Raw genomic sequence first — 22202 nt, forward strand, 5'->3', positions numbered from 1 at the left:
AAGTAACATTAACAAACACTTTTGTCTTTTACTTCATAGTGAAAAGAATTCCCAATCAATTCTTTGGGATAACCAACAAAGACATTCATCCGTTTTTGGTTGTAAACTCTTAGACCAAAATTTAAATAAAGGACTATTAGGGTTTATACCCATGCCATAACTTGTATGGTGTCATTTCAACGGATCATGATGATGTTCTATTTAGTGTAAAAGCGGTAGTCTCTAAAGCATAATCCACAAAAATTATAATGGCATTAATATTTTATCTCATCATTAACCCAACAAGGTTTGGATACATATCGCGGATACTTCATCATCACTATGATACTCCAAGAAATGTGAGTTGTAGAATAATTTCATAACTCTCTTAGATGTTCACTAAAACTAGTAATTCAAATATTTCCACTATGATCCAATCATAGATATTTGACTTTTCTATTACGATGATTTCCACTTCATGCTGAAATTTATTTGAATCCATTCAAATGTTTCAAACTTCTTCCTTATCGAATATATCCACATATATATACTCAATTCATTGTTGGAAGTTTTCATGAAGTAGAAGAATATCCCGCACACAACTATGTCCAGTGAACCATATACATCATCATGTATGTTTCCACTAAGTTAGTTGCCCGTTCTAATCTTGGCCTGTGAACGGTATTTCAGTCATTCTTTTTAGAAGAGATTTGCAAGCGCCAAATGATTCAAAAAACAAATGACTCCAATAATCCATTTTCATGGAGTTTCTTCATGCGTTCCTCTCTAACATGACCTAAATGGCGGTTCCACAAATAAGTGGAATTCAAATCATTTGCCTTATGGCATTCTAGCGTCAGTGTTTATGTATGTGTGTTTCATCATTAAGATTTATAATAACTTATCCATCGTACATGGAGTAATGTCATAATTTGAACAACTCATTGTTTTCATTTGACCAGAGCAAAATAACAATTATTAAGTTCTTTATTATAAATTCTAAGGGCTAGGTAGAATGCCAACGATAAACATAACAACACTTTATTATGTTCCAGACGTGCATTATTACCATATTCCTTATCACTCACTTAGGCCATTGTATTTTTGTATTGCGTTGTTTTGTATGACACTTCATACCAACCAATATGGTACTAATACCCAAGAATTTCATTGTGTGACTTAACCAGGAATACAACCATAACATGTATATCATTTATATACACCTGAGCTAGACTTTCTAGTCTTTTCTTTCTTTCTGCCAATAATTTTTTGTAGTTTCTCTTTTAGCTTTCCTCATTATTCAGAAAAACACCTCATCTTTAATAACTTCTAAGTTTGTTGGTCAAATACCAATAACCTTGAGGTTCTTACTTTGAAGTTGATCATCATATGACAAGTGTTTTAGATTTCACTATTAGTAACTTTGTAATATGATGAACAATTTCACTCATAATTTTATCCATCAATTCATAACGACTTTCTGAGACCATGTCTGTACATGCTAGGCTCATAAAGTTTAACCTTAGTATTCGCATGTGCACATCCAGCTTGCACCCGTTGTATGCACATGTAGAATCTATAACACCCGATCATCACGTGATGCTTTGAAACGATGAGTCTTAGCAACGGTGCATACTAAGGACGATCACTTCATGGATATACGAATATCCTTAGTGCCCCAATAGTTGGAGGATTGGGACGCCTGGCATCTTCAACCTTCATACATTCCCATAAAACTTATGAGTTTATGTAGTCTCACCAAATTATATTCTATTATCTTGCAATAAGGTCTTAGATATCACATATATCTCATACCTTGATTATTTCTGAAAACCAAATTTTCAGCTCCTTACTTTTTTAAACAGATTTGAACTTCAAGTTTCATGGAGACAAGATAACTTTAGGTACTAATTGAAACCATAGCTCTTTGAATCAACAATGTGAGGTTTACTAAAAGTTTGCAATAGGACTTAATCATTTCTTGATTCTTTAACAATACGGTACCAGTCCGTAAAGTTTCTTGTCAGACTTAACAATATTTCTATCTCAATTACAAGACTAGCGCATGGTAGAAAATGGATGCCAATACTACAAAATTAATTCAAAATACTACTCAGACTATGTTCATGATAATTAGTTCATGTTTTTAATCTAATTACTAATGAACTCCCACTTAATACAACATCCCTCATAGTTGTTAAGTGGTACACGATCCAAATCCACTACACCAAAACCGATCATCACGTGAGATGATGTAGCTTCAATAGTGAACATCAACATGTTGATCATATCATCCATATGACTCGTGTTCAACCTTTCGGTTTCCGTTGTCCCGAGGCCATGTCTGTACATGCTAGGCTCGTCAAGCAAACCCAAGTATTCCGCATGTGCAACATGGCTTACACCCGTTGTATGTGAACGTTGAGTCTATCACATCTGATCATCACGAGATGCTTCGAAAAGACGAACTATATCAACGGTGCATACGAGGGGAGAACACTTTATTATCTTGATATTAATGTGAGGGATCATCTTATAATACTACCGTCGCGATCTAAGCAAAATAAGATGCATAAAGGATTAACATCACATGCAATTCATATGTGATATGATATGGCCCTTTAGTCTTTGCGCCTTCGATCTTTATCTCCAAAGCACGGACATGATCTCCATCATCAACGGGCATGATCTCCATCATCGTCGGCATAGTGTCAAGGTCCATGGCGCCGTCTTCATGGTTGTTCACCTCATGTAGAACTATTACAACTACTTTGAAATACTACTCAACATGGAATTTAAAGACAACCATAAGGCTCCTGCCGGTTGCCACAATACAATAATGATCATCTCATACATATTCATCATCACATCATGGCCATATCACATCACCAAACCCTGCAAAAACAAGTTAGACGTCTCTAATTTGGTTGGCATATTTTACGTGGTTTAGGGTTTTCGAGTAAGATCCAATCTACCTACGAACATGAACCACAACGGTGATACTAGTGTTGTCAATAGAAAGAGTAAATTGAATCTTCACTATGGTGGGAGAGACAGACACCCGCAAAGCCACTTATGCAATACAAGTTGCATGTTGAACGTGGAGCAAGTCTCATGAACGCGGTCATGTAAAGTTAGCCCGAGCCGCTTCATCCCACCATGCCACAAAGATGCAAAGTACTCGAACTAAAGACAACATAAGCATCAACGCCCACAAAACAATTGTGTTCTACTCGTGCAACCATCTATGCATAGACACGGCTCTGATACCACTGTAGGGATTCGTAGCATAGAAAACAAAAAATTTCCTACCGCGAGAACGCAATCCAAGCCAAGATGCAATCTAGAAGACGGGAGCAACGAGTGGATGAACGAGACTAACCCTTGAAGATTTCCAAAGCCTACAAGAGGAGGCTCTCGTTGCTGCGGTAGACGATCACTTGCCGCTTTCAAAAGCGCGTAGAAGATCTTGACGGTGCCACAATCGGGCAGCACCTCCGTACTCGGTCACACGTACGGTGTTGATGACGACGTCCTTCTCCCCGTTCCAGCGGGCAGCGGAAGTAGTAGATCCTCCTCGAAATCCCGGCAGCACGACGGCGTGGTGACGGTGGTGGTGGAGATCTCCGGCAGGGCTTCGCCTATGCGCTGCGGGAGAGATATGTGGAGGAGGGGCGCTAGGGTTTGGGGAGAGAGGGGGTCTAGGGCGCCGGCCACTTGGGGGCTGCAGCCTAGGAGGCTTTGGTGTAGCCGGCCCCTCCCCTTGGCTCCTCATTATATAGGTGGAAGTCCCCAAGAGTTGTAGTCCAAGTCTTCGAATAAGACCCCAACAGCAAAACCTCCCAAAAGTGGAAAACCTACTCAAGGAGGGAGTCCTACCCAAGGTGGGACTCCCACCTTTTCCTTAGGTGGGGTGGCTGGCCACCTATGGTGGAGTCCACCTGGGACTCCACCCCCTTAGGTTTGGCCGGCCATGCTAGGTGGAGTCCTTCCGGGACTCCGCCTTTCATAGTGATTTCTTCCGGACTTTTTTAGAATCTTCTAGAACCTGCCATAAATGCACCGGATCATTTCCAAACTTGGAATATGACTTCCTATATATGAATCTTATTCTCCGGACCATTCCGGAACTCCTCGTGATGTCCTGGATCCAATCCGAGACTCCGAACAAAACTTCGAACTCCATTCCATATTCCATATCTACTTAAACGACATCAAACCTTAAGTGTGTCACCCTACGGTTCGCGAACTATGTAGACATGGTTGAGACTTCTCTCCGACCAATAACCAATAGCGGGATCTGGAGATCCATAATGGCTCCCACATATTCAACGATGACTTAGTGATCGAATGAACCATTCACATACGATACCAATTCCCTTTGTCTCGCGATATTTTACTTGTCCGAGGTTTGGTCATCGGTATCACTCTATACCTTGTTCAACCTCGTCTCCTGACAAGTACTCTTTACTCGTACCGTGGTATGTGGTCTCTTATGAACTTATTCATATGCTTGCAAGACATTAGACGACATTCCACCGAGAGGGCCCAGAGTATATCTATCCGTCATCGGGATGGACAAATCCCACTGTTGATCCATATGCCTCAACTCATACTTTCCGGATACTTAATCCCACCTTTATAACCACCCATTTACGCAGTGGCGTTTGATGTAATCAAAGTACCTTTCCGGTATAAGTGATTTACATGATCTCATGGTCGAAAGGACTAGGTAACTATGTATCGAAAGCATATAGCAAATAACTTAATGACGTGATCTTATGCTACGCTTAATTGGGTGTGTCCATTACATCATTCATATAATGACATAACCTTGTTATTAATAACATCCAATGTTCATGATCACGAAACCATGATCATCTATTAATCAACAAGCTAGTTATACAAGAGGCTTACTAGGGAATCTTTGTTGTTCACATAACACACATGTATCAATGTTTCGGTTAATACAATTATAGCATGGTATGTAAACATTATCATAAACACAAAGATATATTATAATAATCATTTTATTATTGCCTCTTGGGCATATCTCCAACAATTACTTGCACACTAGACTTAGTTTACGGACGGTCCTTTTTCCAACCGTGTGATCCAATACATGAGGCCTCATTTTGTTTGTCTAGTGCATTGGCCAATGATTGAACAATGGCACACTGGAAGGCAAGGTGCTGTCGTCAAACTTAGTCGTGTGTGTGTGATTACTTGCACACTAGACTTAGTTTGAGGGATGTCCCTTGAGCTGTCGTGTGAGCCAATGTATGAGGCATCACATGTTTTCAATGTTCGTTTTCATTTATATACTTGTGACCAGACACACATCTAATGCCATGTGTTCTTGTGGAAGACTAAGAAGCTCAAACTTGGGTCACCTAAGACCCCCCAGGAGGGACCGTCGAAAAAGCAAAGGGCGGCTAACGTCGGCCACTTCCAGCCGGACGTAGGGTCGGACCATTTCCTGCGCATTGTCTTCAGGCCCACCTTCAGCCGGCTTCGGATCCCTCAAGATTTCGTCATGTGGTTCGGAAAATCCCTTCGAACATCATCGTCACCATCAACACTGGTTGCAACTGGAGGATGACTACGGTGAGAGAAGGCGATGACGCATACATCGACCAGGGGTGGGCGGCTTTCGCAATCGCTCATCAGCTGTAGGTAGGCCAGTTCCCCATCTTCAAGAAGGTGTCCTCCTTCGAGTACAGTGTGGTCATCTTCGACCACACCTGCACTAAGGTGATGACCATGTGTTGTTACCATGACGATGCCACCAGGTGTGTCGTCTTCGAAAGTCATGTCTGAAGCTTACCTGGTTCTGCCTCGCTGCTACCATGTCTGTGTCTACTTGTTGTTCGTGTCGTGTGTTGAACTATGATTGTCTATGTTGTGTCGTGAACTATGATCGTCCTGTGTCATGAACTATGACCGTGTTTGAACCATGACCGTCAACTATGATCAGTGCTAAGTTTGCCTGAACTGTGATTGTGTTCTTGCTTCTGCTGTTGTTGATCGCTGGTAACCTCACCACTGAAGGGAAAAGGGAAAAGGTTAGCAGAAGCAGATTATGGGTTGCAACCAAACAACAGGGGTGATGTTCTAGGTTACTACTAGGCCTGAAAACCGGCCTACGAAACGGGCAGAGCCCAAATCTACACGGGACCGAAAAACTCTATGCAGACCATCAAACAACCTGGCTTTTATAGCCCATGGCCCATCTGCGACGCGCAGGGAACTTCTTCCCCCTGCGCCAGATGCAGGCTACGAAACACGCCCTAAAGTACACTCCTTCAGTCTCACCTCTGCAGACCAGCAGCTGAGAAGACCCGTAGCATCACATCGCAGCCAAACCCAAGGACTAGCGAAACACATAGCATCACATCACAGACAGAACCAAGGACTAACAAATTGCTCAAAGACTGAAAAAAGCTACTGCCTACAAAGGAGCAAAGATTATGAAAAAATGTGGCCAATCTGTAAGATGTAGAAGACTGTTGTACATACACAATTCAATAACTTTTGGAGAACTTCAGTTGTTGCAACTAGGTTATGTCATAACATCCCTCATGTGTAATATGGGTTCCACAAAGACAAAGACATCCTGCATGCAAGATCAAAATGCCGGAGGAACCCCTAAATTATTACAGGGAGAAACTACATCAATAATAGCAGCTAGATAGACAGATAAGGGGAGCTCGAGGCAGTCTGCCATTTTGTAGGTGACACCACAAAAAACGCATCCCAGCTACAGTGGCGCAAAGGCATGCAACTTCAAACCACCCTAGTGTACCATAAATCCTAATGTAATTCATCACCCTTGTCAACTCTGATATGTTTCTCCGTTACCTCATCATGTTTCTCCATTTATCCTTCAAGTCCACCTGCAAAATACAATTTCTTCGGTTACAGCTTCACGAAAGATCAGGAAATAAAACGAACTTTAGTCTCAAATTTCAGTACCCACCTGTGTTCTACCAATAAAGAAATCAGGATTGTGAAGCAAAATATCCTTCCAACTGCCGTTACCAAACCTTCACAATAAATAAATATATAAATAAGGAGAAGCGGTAAGAATCATACAAGAAAATTGCTGAAACTGCATTGAGACACTATGTAAACAATCATGCAGGAAGAGGAGAAATCAAATAACGAATTCCAACAGGGAGACAAAATACATACTGTTCCACACCCTTTCTTAGCATCTCTTCTTCTTCCGAGCTCCACTTCCTTGCCTTTCTACGCCTGGCTTTATTATTTGCCACTTGCAAAGGAGAAACAGATATTCTCCTTGGGCTAGGCAAGTGTGGTCTAGTTGATTCTGATCTTGAGCCCTCAGGATCAAGCGAGTCCTCCCACTGCAAACAACCGTTTTTTAGCATAGTCGCCAAAATCTTGATGTTTTGAGGCTTATGGCCTTATGCTATGAAGCTATCCTATGTACTAAGAAAAGTCTTCGAATGCTCAAATCACTTGAATTGCACTTATTATTCTAATTAGACTATAGCATAGTTCAATTCCTGAGATATACAGTGCTACTAGACATGCATTGAGAAAACTAGAACAATGTTTACTAAAAATTATTAATCATTTAATTGTATTAACTTGACAGAATCCTGTTAAATATCAAGAGCACAATAAGCTCCAACACATATTTGATGTATTTTAATTGGATAATCTTTGGTCATAGATAAGAAAGTAGCTTGTAGAAAAACATGGTTTTTTAGTCGTTGTATAGTCAAAGACTAATCGCCAAGTCATTAAAATCAGGGTGACTCGCGACTATAGAGCGACTTTCGTCGACTGATCACCGAGTTGCAGGGTTGGCAACTCGTTTTAACTCGGCGACTCAAAAACCTTGTAGAGAAAGCATATGTCGACATATTTTATGACATACTATCCAGTTTCCCACAAAGCACCAAAAGAGAAGTCTGTGGTGGAAAAGTAGCAACATGCAAGTTCCGAAATAACAAATGCAAATAAATATATGATGTTTATGGTGTTCATTGACATGACAATGGTGCTGTAATAGCATAGCTTATTGCAGTTCTGTAATACTCCCTCCGTCCCGTGAAACATGTCGAAGGTTTGTCAAAATTCGGATGTATCTAGATACATCTAAATTTAGACAAATCTCAAACAAGTTCCATGGGACGGAGGGAGTAGCATAGCTTATTGCAGTTCTAAGAGAACTAAGTACAAACAAGATGAACCACAGTCGTCTCAAATCAATTTAGTTGCTCTGAGTGAATCAAATATGGACAATCCTCGGAAAATATTAAAACAAATAATACACACAAGAAACTCACATGAAAACTCCGCGCTGTAGGGTTCCAATCCATAATGTTGGATGGTGTGCCTTTCCTCAACACCTCACCTTGGTCATTCACAGCACTTGAACCAGCAACGCTAGAATTAGCTGCCCGATTATTAACTTCTTCAGCAACAATATGACGTGTTTTATCCATCCTTGCAGCCAACACCTCATCTGCAGCTGCTTTTGCAGCCGGTAATGGATCCTCCACTACACTGTGAAGGTCGGCACATCTTGATTTGAGGGCATGTATGACCTTATTAACTTCAGGCGTCGAAATTGGATTCACATGAGAGGCAGGTTCTTCAAGTTTGCCCAAAATTTCACGTCCTCTTTCTTCCCCGGCTGCAAGTTCCATTATCGTACATCAATTATACACAAATGATGACCTTGTACGCACTAGTATCTGAATGCAACAATTTAAAATACCTCCAGCTACCATTCCAACTGTATGAATGATGCGCGTAGAGGAACAGGCCTAAAAAAACAGGAATCCGAAATGAATTTTCTGCCGGCCATCAGGGAACTAGTGGTAAGGCTATGATCTGTGGTGGAAAGAGTCACTCATTGTTTTACTGGGGACAAGTGTAAGTATGGCAACTCCAAACGTCAGACATCGCTGTCAAAGTGTCAATACTTATCCTCTACTACATCAAGTGTGCAGGAACACGTATGTACTGGAACCTAATGGTGTGTTGAACCACGACAAAGTGTACTACATGCAGGAAATATAGGATATAACATGATCTACCATGTACAATAAAGTTTCAAGTCTTAATTCTTGCTCACCATTCCTCAATCTAATAATCTATAAACTAAAGCACTTGCATACATAAAGCAAGTGAGGTTCAAACCCTATGCACTCTAGTGTTGAAATGCGATCTTTACCCTCATTGACTATGTTTCTACATCGAAAACATCACAGCCTTAGTATGAATTATAAACTGTGGCTTATCATCTGCAAAAATAAGTAAAGAACTACCAAGACAACACATCACACACTAACTTTAGCTGCTAAATGTAAGAAAAATAAATTCCAAGGAAGTCTCCGGGAAATGTGTGAGTAATTTTCCTACGAATTTCTAGAACACACTATCTAGCTAACCGTCAGAAAGCAGTGAAATATATAGAGCTAGATATCGTTAGTTGAACATTCTAGACTTCTAGCTGACCAAAGTCTTCAGAGTTGCATTTCAGTTTACTCCTAGAAGACAGGGATTCTCTTTCCGTTGATGCTAAAACACAACATATACGCAACTGCATCTCAGAACCGCATCCAGTACAATATGCTCCATTTGGTCAAAACAGAAGAATCCTCACCTAGCATGAGGTACTTGGCGCGGGTGGATTCGTCGGCGGATCCCCACGTCTCAACGGCGCCGCGCCCAACAATCCGCTCGGCCGCGACCTCCAACATCGACGGGCCGATGGCGGCCCACTCGGCCGCCAGCAGCTCCCTCACCCGCCCCTCCGCCGCGGCGCGGTTGCCCCACAGCCTCCTCAGCGCGTCCTGCGAGAACGTGTTCCCGACCGCGTCCTCAAACTGGTACGCGACGGCGCCGGCCTCGGGGGAGGCGAGCGCTGGGTCCCCGTCAACCGCGCGGCGCGCGCGGCCGCCGGGGTTGGCGAAGAGGGCCCGCGCGGCGGCGTCGAAGTCGGGCGCAGAGGCGGCGAGGAAGGCGGCGACGGCGAGGTGAGCGGCGGCGATGAGGGGCGCGGGGGAAGGGAGGGAGGCGAGGAGCTGGAGGGAGTCGAGCGCGGCGGCGGAGACGGGGTCGGAGGCGAGGCGGCGGAGGAGCACGGAGCGGAGGAGGCGCGGGGTGGGGCGGGAGGGGAAGGGGAGCGAGGCGAGCAGCGCGTTGGCCGCGGCGGCGGGGATGGAGGGGCTCCCCACGACGTGGTCGAGGATCAGGGACGCGTCCGCCGGCGTCAGCGGCGGCATTTTTTGAGCGCCGGAGAATTTGGGGACGGCGAAGCGCAGTGGCGGCTTTGCTTGGGTTTGGCTGCGACTGCGACTGCGATGCGACCTGGGCTGAGCTCTGCTCTGAATTCCGGGTGCGGGGCGACGTGGTACACGTCTTTTGAACCTATTAAAAACCTAAAACTTTCAAAAAAAAAATAAACGTTTTCAAATTTGAAAATTTTCAGATTTCAACATTTTTAGAATTTTATCATTTTTAATCAGATATTTTTTAATTTTGAACATTTTATAATCTGTACCTTTTTAAGTTTAAACTTTTCTAGATTTGAACTTTTTCAAATTTGAACCTTCTAAAATATCTAAATGGAAAGAAACAAGGAAAAAAGGAAAAACAAGATCATACATGTTAACTTGGCGGCAACTAACGCAACCCATTCATGGGCATTGTAGCAGTCCCGACGTGATTCCGAGCAGAATCGCCGCTTAAGGTGTTGAATAGGACCTCTCGTCCCGTCATGGTCTTCTTAACAAACTCTTTTTAGAAACTTGATGTATTTTTCTTAGCCTGGCCTTGAAGCTTCTTCTTCTTTGGATGCCAGAGTCATGTTCACTTCGTGTGAAACTATACCGATTCACAATGAATCGTCTACTTGCCGGGCTGCCCACCTAAACGGGAGGCAATTATAGATGCCCTAACAAAACTTCGCCAGAAGTAGTTGAGGATGTCTTTTTTTCTTAGATTTGGAGAATAGAGGTAAAAGCATTACTACAGGCTCATTCATCGAAAATAAAAATCATAGAGACAGGAAAAGAAAAACGAATTCTATCAAATGAATAGAAAGATGGATCCTTTCTCTGATTTGAATCTCGTCCTCCTTTAAATAGGAAAGTGGGGGTCGACGAAGCGGAAGCGAGAATGTTGGCTTGAGTAATAAAAACATTGGTGAGAATCCAATGCCCCGAAAACCCAAAGTTTTCTCCGCAAGGTTCGTCCACGGAGGGTGAGTTAGGGCCTAAGATCAGGCCGAAGGGCGTAGTCGATGGACAACAGGTCAATATTCTTGTGCTGGAATTTGGATTTATTTTATCGATGCAAATTAGATTTGGATAGAAGAGTACGTTATTTCTAATATTTTAGTATATTGAAGAAACATTTCTTCTATCTAAAATATTAGAAAGAATTTTGCTGATTTATTTATTGCTATATCCAATTTATGGAATTGATACACCATTTAATTGATATCATTTAGCAAAATGAAACACATCATATGCATCCATCTTTCGGAAGTCCAAATGTCGGGAAAAATTGGAGAGAGCAAAACATGGTAGATTCTCGTTGATTTTCCTGGTGTGAATGTGTAACACCCCGAAGAATGTAGGGTTCCGTAGAAGAAAACAAAACTCTCCTACCGACAGAAAACCCTAAACCTATGCCGCGGCAAAGAAACAACACTTTTTCTCTGCCACGGTTACATCTGCGCATGGGCAGCCCGGCCCGGCCCGAAAATCCCGGGCTGGGCCGGGTCGGGCTTGCACTTCGGGTTGGGCTCGGGCCTGAAATCTGAGCCTGAACGTCGGGCCGGGCCGGGCTCGGGCCTTCATTTTCGTGCATTTTAGCCTAGCCGGACCGGGCTTCTCGGGCCGGGCCGGGCTTTTTGCTCGTTCGCGCCAGGTTTGGGCTTAAATTACAGGCCCGACGGTCGGGCCGAGCCGGGCTCAGGCCTGACTTTTTACCCGCGGGCTTTTTTAAGCCCGGCCCGAACTTTGCCCAGGTGTAGCCACGGTAGATAAATGGCCATATACCAAAGCTTTACGATTGGAGGCCTTTAGTTCCGGTTTGTATTACTAATCGGGACTAAAGCTACTCTGGATCGGGCTCTCTGGCGCTCCCATGTAGAGGATCTTTAGTCCCGGCTTGTAATGCAACCGGACTAAAGGGGGGCATGTAGTCTCGCATTGACAGTCCTAGATGGCCAACCGGGACTAAAGCCCGTCTAGAACCTAGAGAAAAGACGGGCAGCCTCCGGTGAAGAGGTTGCCGGTGTCGGAGATGGAGTCGCCGAAGTTGAATATCGCGTTGTAACTCCGAGAGGAGGAACCGTGCCAGGTAGCGGTGAGGAGCAAGAGAACAGACACCACTGCCTTGGTCAGCATTTTTTCTAACTTGCGTTATAGAGATGACCAGAACGTTTGCAGTTTTGTGCTTGTCCGATCCTCTGGCCTGCCTGGAGTTGAAGATGCATCGAGATTTATAGGCTCGATCGGGAGTACGTCACTGCAGATTTCAAGTGTACGTGTCACTGACTCGCCGTTCCTCGATCGGTGGTGCGTTGATCAACATGGAGTGCTGGACACTGCTGGTTGACATGAAAACTTTGGCAGAAAGTTCTCTAATTTCGAGTTGAATCCGATCATAAATTGGACACTAACAGAATAACAGAATTTTGCATATGTATCTCGGATTCTCGGCGGGTTGACGTGAGAACTTTGCAGGAAGTTCTCTAATTCCGAATTGGAAACCAGTTCCAGTTCAGAAATACGTCGTGCCCTCCATGCCCAGCATGCATAAATACTGCCGAATAAGTCTGCTCCAGCCCACGTCCAACCTCCGTCCTCTAAGAGAAACTGGATCTACCAAACCCTAGCTAGCAAGGCGCGCCATGGAGGACGTGCTCGGCCTTGGCCTCTCACCAGGATTCAAGTTCGACCCTGACGACGATGAGCTGGTGGAGCTGTATCTGCTGCGCCGGATCCTTAGCCAACCGCTCCCGCTAGAGCGCGTGATCTGCGAGGACGATCCCCTAAGCGCGGCGCCATCGGAGCTCCTCAAGAAACACAATCGGAAGGACGACGCCTTCTTCTTCGCCAACGGACAAACGAAGCACGACAAAGGAAATCGGCAGAAACGAACCTGCGTCGGCGGCGGGACCTGGGAAGGGCAGAAGCCCATCGTGGACGGCGAGAGGCTGCGCGTCCCCGGCATCGGTGGCACGGATGAGATCACCTGGAGGAAATACATGCTCAACTTCCACCGCAAAGGCGAGAAAGGTAGCACGGGATGGGTCATGCACGAGTACTCGATCACGGCCCCCGACCATCTGGCCTCGTCGTCGCAGAGGCTGTATCGTATCCGGCTCAGTGGACATGGCAGGAATTCCAGGAGGGAGCGCGGCGACGACGGTGGTGCGCAAGAGAGAGCAGACGACGAGCCCGACCTCATCTCTGCGGCCAACTCCGTCTTCCCTGCAGCGGAAGTGGTAGATGATGAAGAGGGTGGCAGCGCATGGCCGGCTACGACGTCGTATTCAGATCAAGTCTACGAGTACGAGTACGGTTGGAGCTTCCCAGGTGCGAACGTTGGAGGATACACAGGGCCTAACGCTACGCCATCACCAGATCAAGGAGCCCCAAGCATGATGAATGAGTACGGTGGTGGTGCAGCGCCGGCGGTAGAGTCTCTATTCTCCGGCGATGAGTTGGTCATGGATTTTGAGCTGCCGGGTCAGCAGGACTTGAACATCGACGAGTTCATGGATTTCGAGCTGCCGAATCAGCTGAACTTCAGTATCGACGAGTTACTTGACTTTCTAGCCCCATCTGCTAGTTCGGAGGCACCTCTTCTTGATCAGTATTCCAGCGCTGGCGTGCAAACGCAATCTTCGATGCCCGCGCAAGGCATATTGTAGCTTGATTTTTGATCGACACGGGAGTTAGTGTGTGTATTAGCTAGCTAGCGATTTGCTTACACTTCTTTGTAATGCTATGCACGACGGCTTGCAACAAGCCAGGAATTCGATGTAACCTTTCGTGAACTTTGTGAATGACATGTTGGTGTTAATACCTGATCAGTAAATTTTCAGATTGCAATACTTACATCACCATTTTTTTCTTTTAATTAGTTTATCTTCTGAATGCATCGGTACTCGATAGATGATGGAATATATGTTGGGAGTGTGATGTACATGATGCATGCTCACGAGCAAGTGTTCAGTGGTGTGTATCTGTATGCTCCTTTCATGTGTGAGGTCTGCCTCAGTTTTACTGGTGCTGTGGAAACGATCAATCTTGTTTTGTGTTCCGTTTGGACAATGTACATTTAGTCAAAATATGTAGCAGCCAACGGCCGAGTGCATCCTATGGACTTCTTAGGCTGGTGCCAATGCACCACTTCACTCTAGCCTGCCACGTCAGCTTTTTCCCTCACTCTCACCCCACTTTCACCCCACGGTGCCAATGCACAGGCTATAGTGCCAGCTTTACTTCTTTTTTCTCACGTCAGCTTTTCTCTCTCCTCGACATCAGCATTTCATTTCCAGATTATAACAATATAAATAATGCAAGAAAATTATTTTATTGAACTAAAATTGTTACCGATTACATCATAAAAAAAATTACATAAAAATTTGAAAAGATTACATAAAAATTTGAAAAAATTACATAATCTAGGAATTAGCCCACACATGCTCAATCAAATCATGCTGGAGCTGTGTATACATCGGTGTCCATCTGAATTCTGGCTGCTAGGCTTGGTGGTGCATGGTGGTGTATTGCAGGGCCGACATTTGAATCAACTGTCTCATAGATGTTGTCCAAATTTGTACCACGCTCATCGTTGATGATCATGTTGTGCAGAATGACACATGCACGCATAATCAATCCAAGAGTACGCCTCGAGTAGGAGCGTCTCGGAACTGCTAGAATGTTGAACCTAGCCTTCAACACTCCAAAGGCACACTCGACATCTTTGCGATGCGCTGATTGAGCAGCAGTGAACACTCGATGCTTTTCACTTTGTGGAAGAGTAACACCTTTCATGAACACCGGCCAGGAGGGGTAGATGCCGTCGGCAAGGTAGTAACCATAGTGGTACTCGTGTCCATTCACCGTGAAGTTCACTACGGGTGCTTCTCCCCTAAGCACATCAGTGAACAACGGCGACTGGTTGAGTACATTGATGTCGTTGTTGGACCCGGCCACTCCAAAAAAGGCATGCCAGTATTCACCCAATCTATCCACAATGCGCAGAAAAAGGGATCGCCTCATCCGATACCTTCGCCGAAAGTAGCTCGGAGGATAGTTGCAGTCGTCGGCGAAGTAGTCCTCGAAGAGCCGATCGTGGGCACCCAGACGATCACGCCTGATGAACTCTCGGCGGCGTCGACGTCTTGGCACCACCTCCTCGTTGAGCATCTCCTCCTCATACTCCTCCTGGAACTGCTCGATCATATCACCCTCCATTCCGTCGCTCGAACTGCTGCTAGACGAAGACATGGCGTTGAGAGGAGTGGAAATGGAGAGTGGAGCTGATGAAGTGAGGTGTGGAATGAGTGAAATGTAATGTCCCAGGTTTAGAAACGATCGAGGGGTAGATTTTAGAAAGGGATGTGCATTGCATCGTAAATTCCGGGGAAATTTCACGCTTTTAAAACAAAACTGCATCGAAGGGGGACAGGTTTCTCTCTCGACATCTTACAGGGTTAGGGTTTCGAGAGTGCGACAAACTTGTTCCTACTCAACTACATTAGGGTTTTGAGAAGAGAGAAGAGATATTACATCACAATCTTAAGTTGCATGATTGAATTCCAAATTAAGTTGCAAGATTGAATTCAAACCAAATTTGAATTTGAATTTCAAATTCAAACATCAAATTGATATTCCATGATTCAAACTTAATATAATTCAATACACAATAATAATTAATCAAGAATATAAATAGTACAATACTTAATAAAGCTCATTAAGGAAAACTTGAGCTTTATTGATAATCACACATAATACAATGTCATTTACAATATCCAGAATAGTAATATGAAATATTACAACACATTACATAAATTGGCAAAATGGAAGAAAGAAAATAAAGAAAAATTACAAGAGAATGATTCTATCCTAAATACTACAAAGTAGACTTCATTTGATCTTGGACTTGATAATCTTCAGGTCCATCTTGATCAATTGCTTGATCCCTGCACACAAACAAAACTAACACCACATTATGCCAAGTGGCAATGCCACTTGGCAGGTTAGCAAAGAAATGAGAAATTGAGAGGATATGACCAAAGCTGCCGAGCTGATCCATCTCACAGCCAAGTCCCAGGCCTGATGCAAAGCATCAGGTTACACACACACACAGCCTGCTCACAAGGCTGTGTGCATGCAGCACACACACACAGTGAGTCACCAAAGTGAAATGGTGGAGCTGTCGACCAGAGAAGCAAGGGCCAGGCATATAAAACCTTTTCCACAGTAAACCCTAGCTCATTCATCGACAAAGCAGCAGGGTAAGCCACCAGATAGCAAGAACACCTCAAGAACACCAAGAACAGGTGAACAGCTAGAGCTGTTTCACCTATTCCCCAATCACCAGAAAGTAAACCAAGATATCAAGCTTGCAAGGAGGAGCAGGGCAAGCCAAGAACTCAATCAGCAGCTGAACCTCTACACCAACACCCATTTCTAGGAGCTGGAGTGTGATACGCGTACAACACGCGTCCGTTGGGAACCCCAAGAGGAAGGTGTGATGCGTACAGCGGCAAGTTTTCCCTCAGTATGAAACCAAGGTTTATCGAACCAGTAGGAGCCAAGAAGCACGTTGAAGGTTGATGGCGGCGAGATGTAGTGCGGCGCAACACCAGGGATTCCGGCGCCAACGTGGAACCTGCACAACACAACCAAAGTACTTTGCCCCAACGAAACAGTGAGGTTGTCAATCTCACCGGCTTGCTGTAACAAAGGATTAGATGTATAGTGTGGATGATGATGTTTGCAGAGAACAGTAGAACAATTGCAGCAGATTGTATTTCAGATGTAAAGAATGGACCGGGGTCCACAGTTCACTAGAGGTGTCTCTCCCATAAGATAAATAGCATGTTGGGTGAACAAATTACAGTTGGGCAATTGACAAATAGAGAGGGCATGACCATGCACATACATGATATGATGAGTATAGTGAGATTTAATTGGGCATTACGACAAAGTACATAGACCGCTATCCAGCATGCATCTATGCCTAAAAAGTCCACCTTCAGGTTATCATCCGAACCCCTTCCAGTATTAAGTTGAAAACAACAGATAATTGCATTAAGTATGGTGCGTAATGTAATCAATAACTACATCCTCGGACATAGCATCAATGTTTTATCCCTAGTGGCAACAACACATCCATAATCTTAGAGGTTTCTCTCACTCCCCCAGATTCACGGAGACATGAACCCACTATCGAGCATAAATACTCCCTCTTGGAGTTACTAGCAAAAACTTGGCCAGAGCCTCTACTAATAATGGAGAGCATGCAAGATCATAAACAACACATAGATATAAATTGATAATCAACATAACATAGTATTCTCTATTCATCGGATCCCAACAAACACAACATATAGCATTACAGATAGATGATCTTGATCATGTTCGGCAGCTCACAAGATCCGACAATGAAGCACATAAGGAGAAGACAACCATCTAGCTACTGTTATGGACCCATAGTCCAGGGGTAGACTACTCACTCATCACTTCGGAGGCGACCATGGCGGCGTAGAGTCCTCCGGGAGATGATTCCCCTCTCCGGCAGGGTGCCAGAGGCGATCTCCTGAATCCCCCGAGATGGGATTGGCGGCGGCGGCGTCTCTGGAAGGTTTTCCGTATCGTGGCTCTCGGTACTGGGGGTTTCGTGACGAAGGCTATTTGTAGGCGGAAGGGCAGGTCAGGGGGCGTCACGAGGGGCCCAGACGACAGGCCGGCGCGGCCAAGACCTGGGCCGCGCCGCCCTAGTGTCTGGCCGCCTCGTGGCCCCACTTCGTCAGCTCTCCGGTCTTCTGGAAGCTTCGTGTGAAAATAGGCCCCTGGGCGTTGATTTCGTCCAATTCCGAGAATATTTCCTTACTAGGATTTCTGAAACCAAAAACAGCAGAAAACAGCAACTGGCTCTTCGGCATCTCGTTAATAGGTTAGTTCCAGAAAATGCATAAATATGACATAAAGTATGCATAAAACATGTAGATATCATCAATAATGTGGCATGTAACATAAGAAATTATCGATACGTCGGAGACATATTGATGACCCACAAGTATAGGGGGTGTATCGTAGTATCTTCGATAAGTAAGAGTGTCGAACCCAACGAGGAGCAGAAGGTGTTGACAAGCAGTTTCGATGAAGGATTCACTGTAAATGCTCACAGACAAGTATTCAGGGGGTTTTGATGTAACAGATGAATAAAGTACGAGTAAATAAAGTGCGAGAGTAACAATTGCAGCGAGTGGCCCAATCCTTTTTAGCACAAAGTACAAGCCGGTTTGTTTACTTATAATGACCAAACGTTCTCGAGGACACACGGGATTTTAGTCTAGTGCTTTCGCTACATACGGCTAATTAATCTTCATTGTTTTGATAAGTGTTGTGTGGGTGAACCTGTGCTAATGTACCGCCCTTCCTAGGACTAATACATACTTGTGATTATACCCCTTGCAAGCATCCACAACTACAAGAAAGTAATTAAGATAAATCTAACCACAGCCTTAAACTCTGAGATCCTGCTATCCCTCCTGCATCGATATACCAACGGGGGCTTAGGTTTCTGTCACTCCGGCAACCCCGCGATTGGCAAACGAGTACAAGATGCATTCCCCTAGGCCCATAAAGGTGAAGTGTCGTGTAGTCGACGTTCACACGACACCACTAGAAGAATAACACCACAACTTAAATATCATAACATTGAATATTACTCAACCATACTTCACTACTAACATTTAGACTTCACCCATGTCCTCAAGAACTAAACGAACTACTCACGAGACATCATATGGAACATGATCAGAGGTGATATGATAATGAATAACAATCTGAACATAAACCTTGGTTCAACGGTTTCACTCAATAGCATCAATAACAAGTAGAAATCAATACCGGGAGAGTTTCCCCTATCAAACAATCAAGATCAAACCCAAATTGCTACAGCGGTGACGATGTGCAGCGGTGGAGATGGCGGTGATGATGATGAAGATGATGATGATGGCGATGGAGATGATGTCCAACTTGATGGCGGTGACGATGGCGTCGATTTCCCCCTCCGGGAGGGAATTTCCCCGGCGGATCTCAGCCCGCCGGAGAGCTCCTTTTCTCTCTGGTGTTCTCCGCCCCGCAGAGGCGGCTGTAACTCTTCGCGAGGTACCCTCTGGAGCTTAGGTCTTCGGGACGAAGGATTTCGCGAAGAAAAGGAGGCGAGAGGGGCTATGGGCCCCCTCCTCACAGGGCGGCGCGCCAGCCCTTGGGCCGCGCCGGCCTATGGGGAGGGCCCATCTCGGGTCCCCTCAGCTCCCCCTTCTGGCTCTCTTCGTCATCTGGAAAAATAGGATTTTTGGTATAATTTCCATCAACTGTTGATCTTCCGAAATATTGCATTCTGACGGTGCTTTTTCCAGCAGAATCCTGGCTCCGGTGCTTGATCCTCCAATAATCATGAAACATGCAAAATAGATGAAATAACATAAGTATTATGTCCAAATACGAAATATATCAATGAATAACAGCAAATTATGATATAAAATAGTGATGCAAATTACACGTATCAACTCCCCCCAAGCTTAGACTTCGCTTGTCCCCAAGCGAAACTGAACTCGGTAAACAGGACCACATGTTTATGGAGTGAAGAGTCGATAAATAAAATACAGACAAGAAGCATCATATTCATTCACATAAGACATTCTAGTAAACATCTTCCTCATATAACTCAACTTGAAACAAGTATAAGGTAATCACAAATAAAAGGTGCATAAGAAATCATAGTTGGTGATGGCAAACTTCGTTCTTGGTCAGAGAACAATTAACAGGTTATTCTTATCTATCGAGCAGCGCTCTCATGTTAAAGTTTATATGGCACAACTTGCATACTCAATCATAATAGTCTCCTCATGATCATTGATAACTTGCAAAGCTATATTCATTTAGATAAAACTTGTACTAAACAAGGAAGAGTAAAAGACATGATGAAGCAAATCACAATATAATGGTTTGATCACAACAACTCAAATGCTTGCTTAAGATGGAGGGAAATAGGTTTACTGACTCAACATAAAGTAGAAGACAGGCCCTTCGCAGAGGGAAGCAGGGATTAAATCATGTGCTAGAGCTTTTTCAGTTTTGAAATCATATAAAGAGAATGAAAGTAACATTTTGAGAGGTGTTTGTTGTTGTCAACGACTGGTAGCTGGTACTCTAACCCCCTTGTCAGACAAACCTTCAAAGAGCGGCTCCCATTTTATTTTTATTTTGTGTGGCACTCCTTCCAACCTTTCTTTCACAAACCATGGCTAACCGAATCCTCGGGTGCCTGCCAACAATCTCATACCATGAAGGAGTGCCTTTTTATTTTAGTTTTATTATGTTGACACTCCTCCCCACCTATGCTTTCTCAAGCCATGGCTAACCGAATCCTTCGGGTGCCGTCCAACAATCACATACCATGGAGGAGTGTCTATTTTTTTGTTAATTAGTTTGGGACTGGGAATCCCATTGCCAGCTCTTTTTGCAAAATTATTGGATAAGCGGATGAAGCCACTAGTCCATTGGTGAAAGTTGCCCAACAAGATTGAAAGATAAAACACCACATACTTCCTCATGAGCTATAAAACATTGACACAAATAAGAGATAGTAAATTTTGAATTGTTTAAAGGTAGCACACGAAGTATTTACTTGGAATGGCAGAAAATACCATGTAGTAGGTAGTTATGGTGGACACAGATGGCATAGGTTTGGGTTTAGGTTTGGATGCACGAGAAGTATTCCCTCTCAGTACAGGTCTTTGGCTAGCAAGGTTAATTAGCAAGCATAAGAGTCGAGGGAAACAAACAAATATACATGTGATAGAAATAATCATGCATCTTCCTTGTAAGTACAAACAGTTTTAACTTCAGAATAATAAGCTATGAGCTAACAAGAAAGAAAGACAATGAAACAACTACATGTATTCCTCTTTTCTACTTAAGCCTCAAAGTGTTGTTGCTATTGACCAATGCTAAGTTTGCCAAAACCAAATAGATTTATTCAATGCTCCCAAAGTGATACCAATACTAACAACAAGATAAATCATATAATAGAGATTGCAAACTAAAATAAGATGTGCAATATGTAAATCATAAGACTCCTCATTAATATTCCATAACGATAACTCACACCAAGGGATACATAGACAACCCACTAAAGGAGAGATACTTCCAAACTGCAACCCATCTTATATGATAACTTCCCTACTCATGATATGACACTACTTGACAGTAAAAAGTAAAAAGGTAGTGATGATGTGATACCGCGGCACTCCCCCAAGCTTGGAACAAACCAAGGGGATGCCAATACCAATGACGAATTACTCCTTTGGCGATGGTGGTGATGAACTCCTCCCGCGCTTCTTACAGATCTCCTTCAGCTTCAGTTTCTCAGCTTGGCAATTCTGCACTAAGACTCGAAGAGATTCATTGTCATCTGAAGTTGGCGATGATGACCTTGTGATGGGAATCGAGTAGTATTCCAGCATTCTACGGAGACGGTAATTCTCCTCCTGGAGTATCTCCACTTCTCTTCTTAGAGCCCGGTATTGATCACAAAACTCATCGGTAGTCCGTAGAGCTTCTTCCAACACAGGGAAAGAATCGAGGCTAAAAGCGGGTGGTAAGGGTCCCTGCAAGTTATGAGAAAAAGAACGCCGAGCGTCAACAGATCCCACCAAGATTTGCTTACTCCCAACGGCTTGTTGCTCTTGTCTTGATGACACCCTTTTCACTTCTTCCTCCGAAAGCCCCTTGCCCTTGTTGTTGGAGGCCATGGTGCTTATAGACTGAAAACAGATCCTGGCAGAAATAGCTCGAAACAAAACACGTCGAGAAAACGATATACGGACCTCCAGGGGTCCGGGGGATTATATAGCAAAAAATTTCACAACAAAAGGAAAGTACCAGGTCGAACCAGAGTCGGAAAGAGGCGAC

At 44.1% G+C, this 22202-nt stretch overlaps 2 protein-coding genes across 2 annotated transcripts; both read right to left on the minus strand.

The window, feature by feature from the left end:
* Nucleotides 1-6486: 6486 nt before the first annotated feature.
* LOC127342145 (uncharacterized) lies at nucleotides 6487-10345 on the minus strand. The gene is made up of 5 exons (XM_051368084.2): nucleotides 9626-10345; nucleotides 8301-8650; nucleotides 7174-7349; nucleotides 6959-7025; nucleotides 6487-6875 (listed from the first exon to the last, which is right to left on the minus strand). Exons 1-5 carry the CDS (start codon nucleotides 10245-10247, stop codon nucleotides 6837-6839), a joined length of 1254 nt encoding a protein of 417 aa, XP_051224044.1. The 5' UTR covers nucleotides 10248-10345; the 3' UTR covers nucleotides 6487-6836.
* A 4354-nt stretch (nucleotides 10346-14699) lies between these two features.
* Nucleotides 14700-15464, minus strand: LOC127339543 (uncharacterized). Its single transcript, XM_051365382.1, has 2 exons — nucleotides 15402-15464; nucleotides 14700-15164 (listed from the first exon to the last, which is right to left on the minus strand). The coding sequence occupies exons 1-2, from the start codon at nucleotides 15462-15464 to the stop codon at nucleotides 14700-14702; spliced, it is 528 nt and encodes a 175-aa protein (XP_051221342.1).
* Between the last annotated feature and the right edge of the window lie 6738 nt (nucleotides 15465-22202).

This window comes from Lolium perenne, chromosome 3, assembly GCF_019359855.2.
Source record: "Lolium perenne isolate Kyuss_39 chromosome 3, Kyuss_2.0, whole genome shotgun sequence".
In the NCBI taxonomy this organism is placed as follows: Eukaryota; Viridiplantae; Streptophyta; class Magnoliopsida; order Poales; family Poaceae; genus Lolium; species Lolium perenne.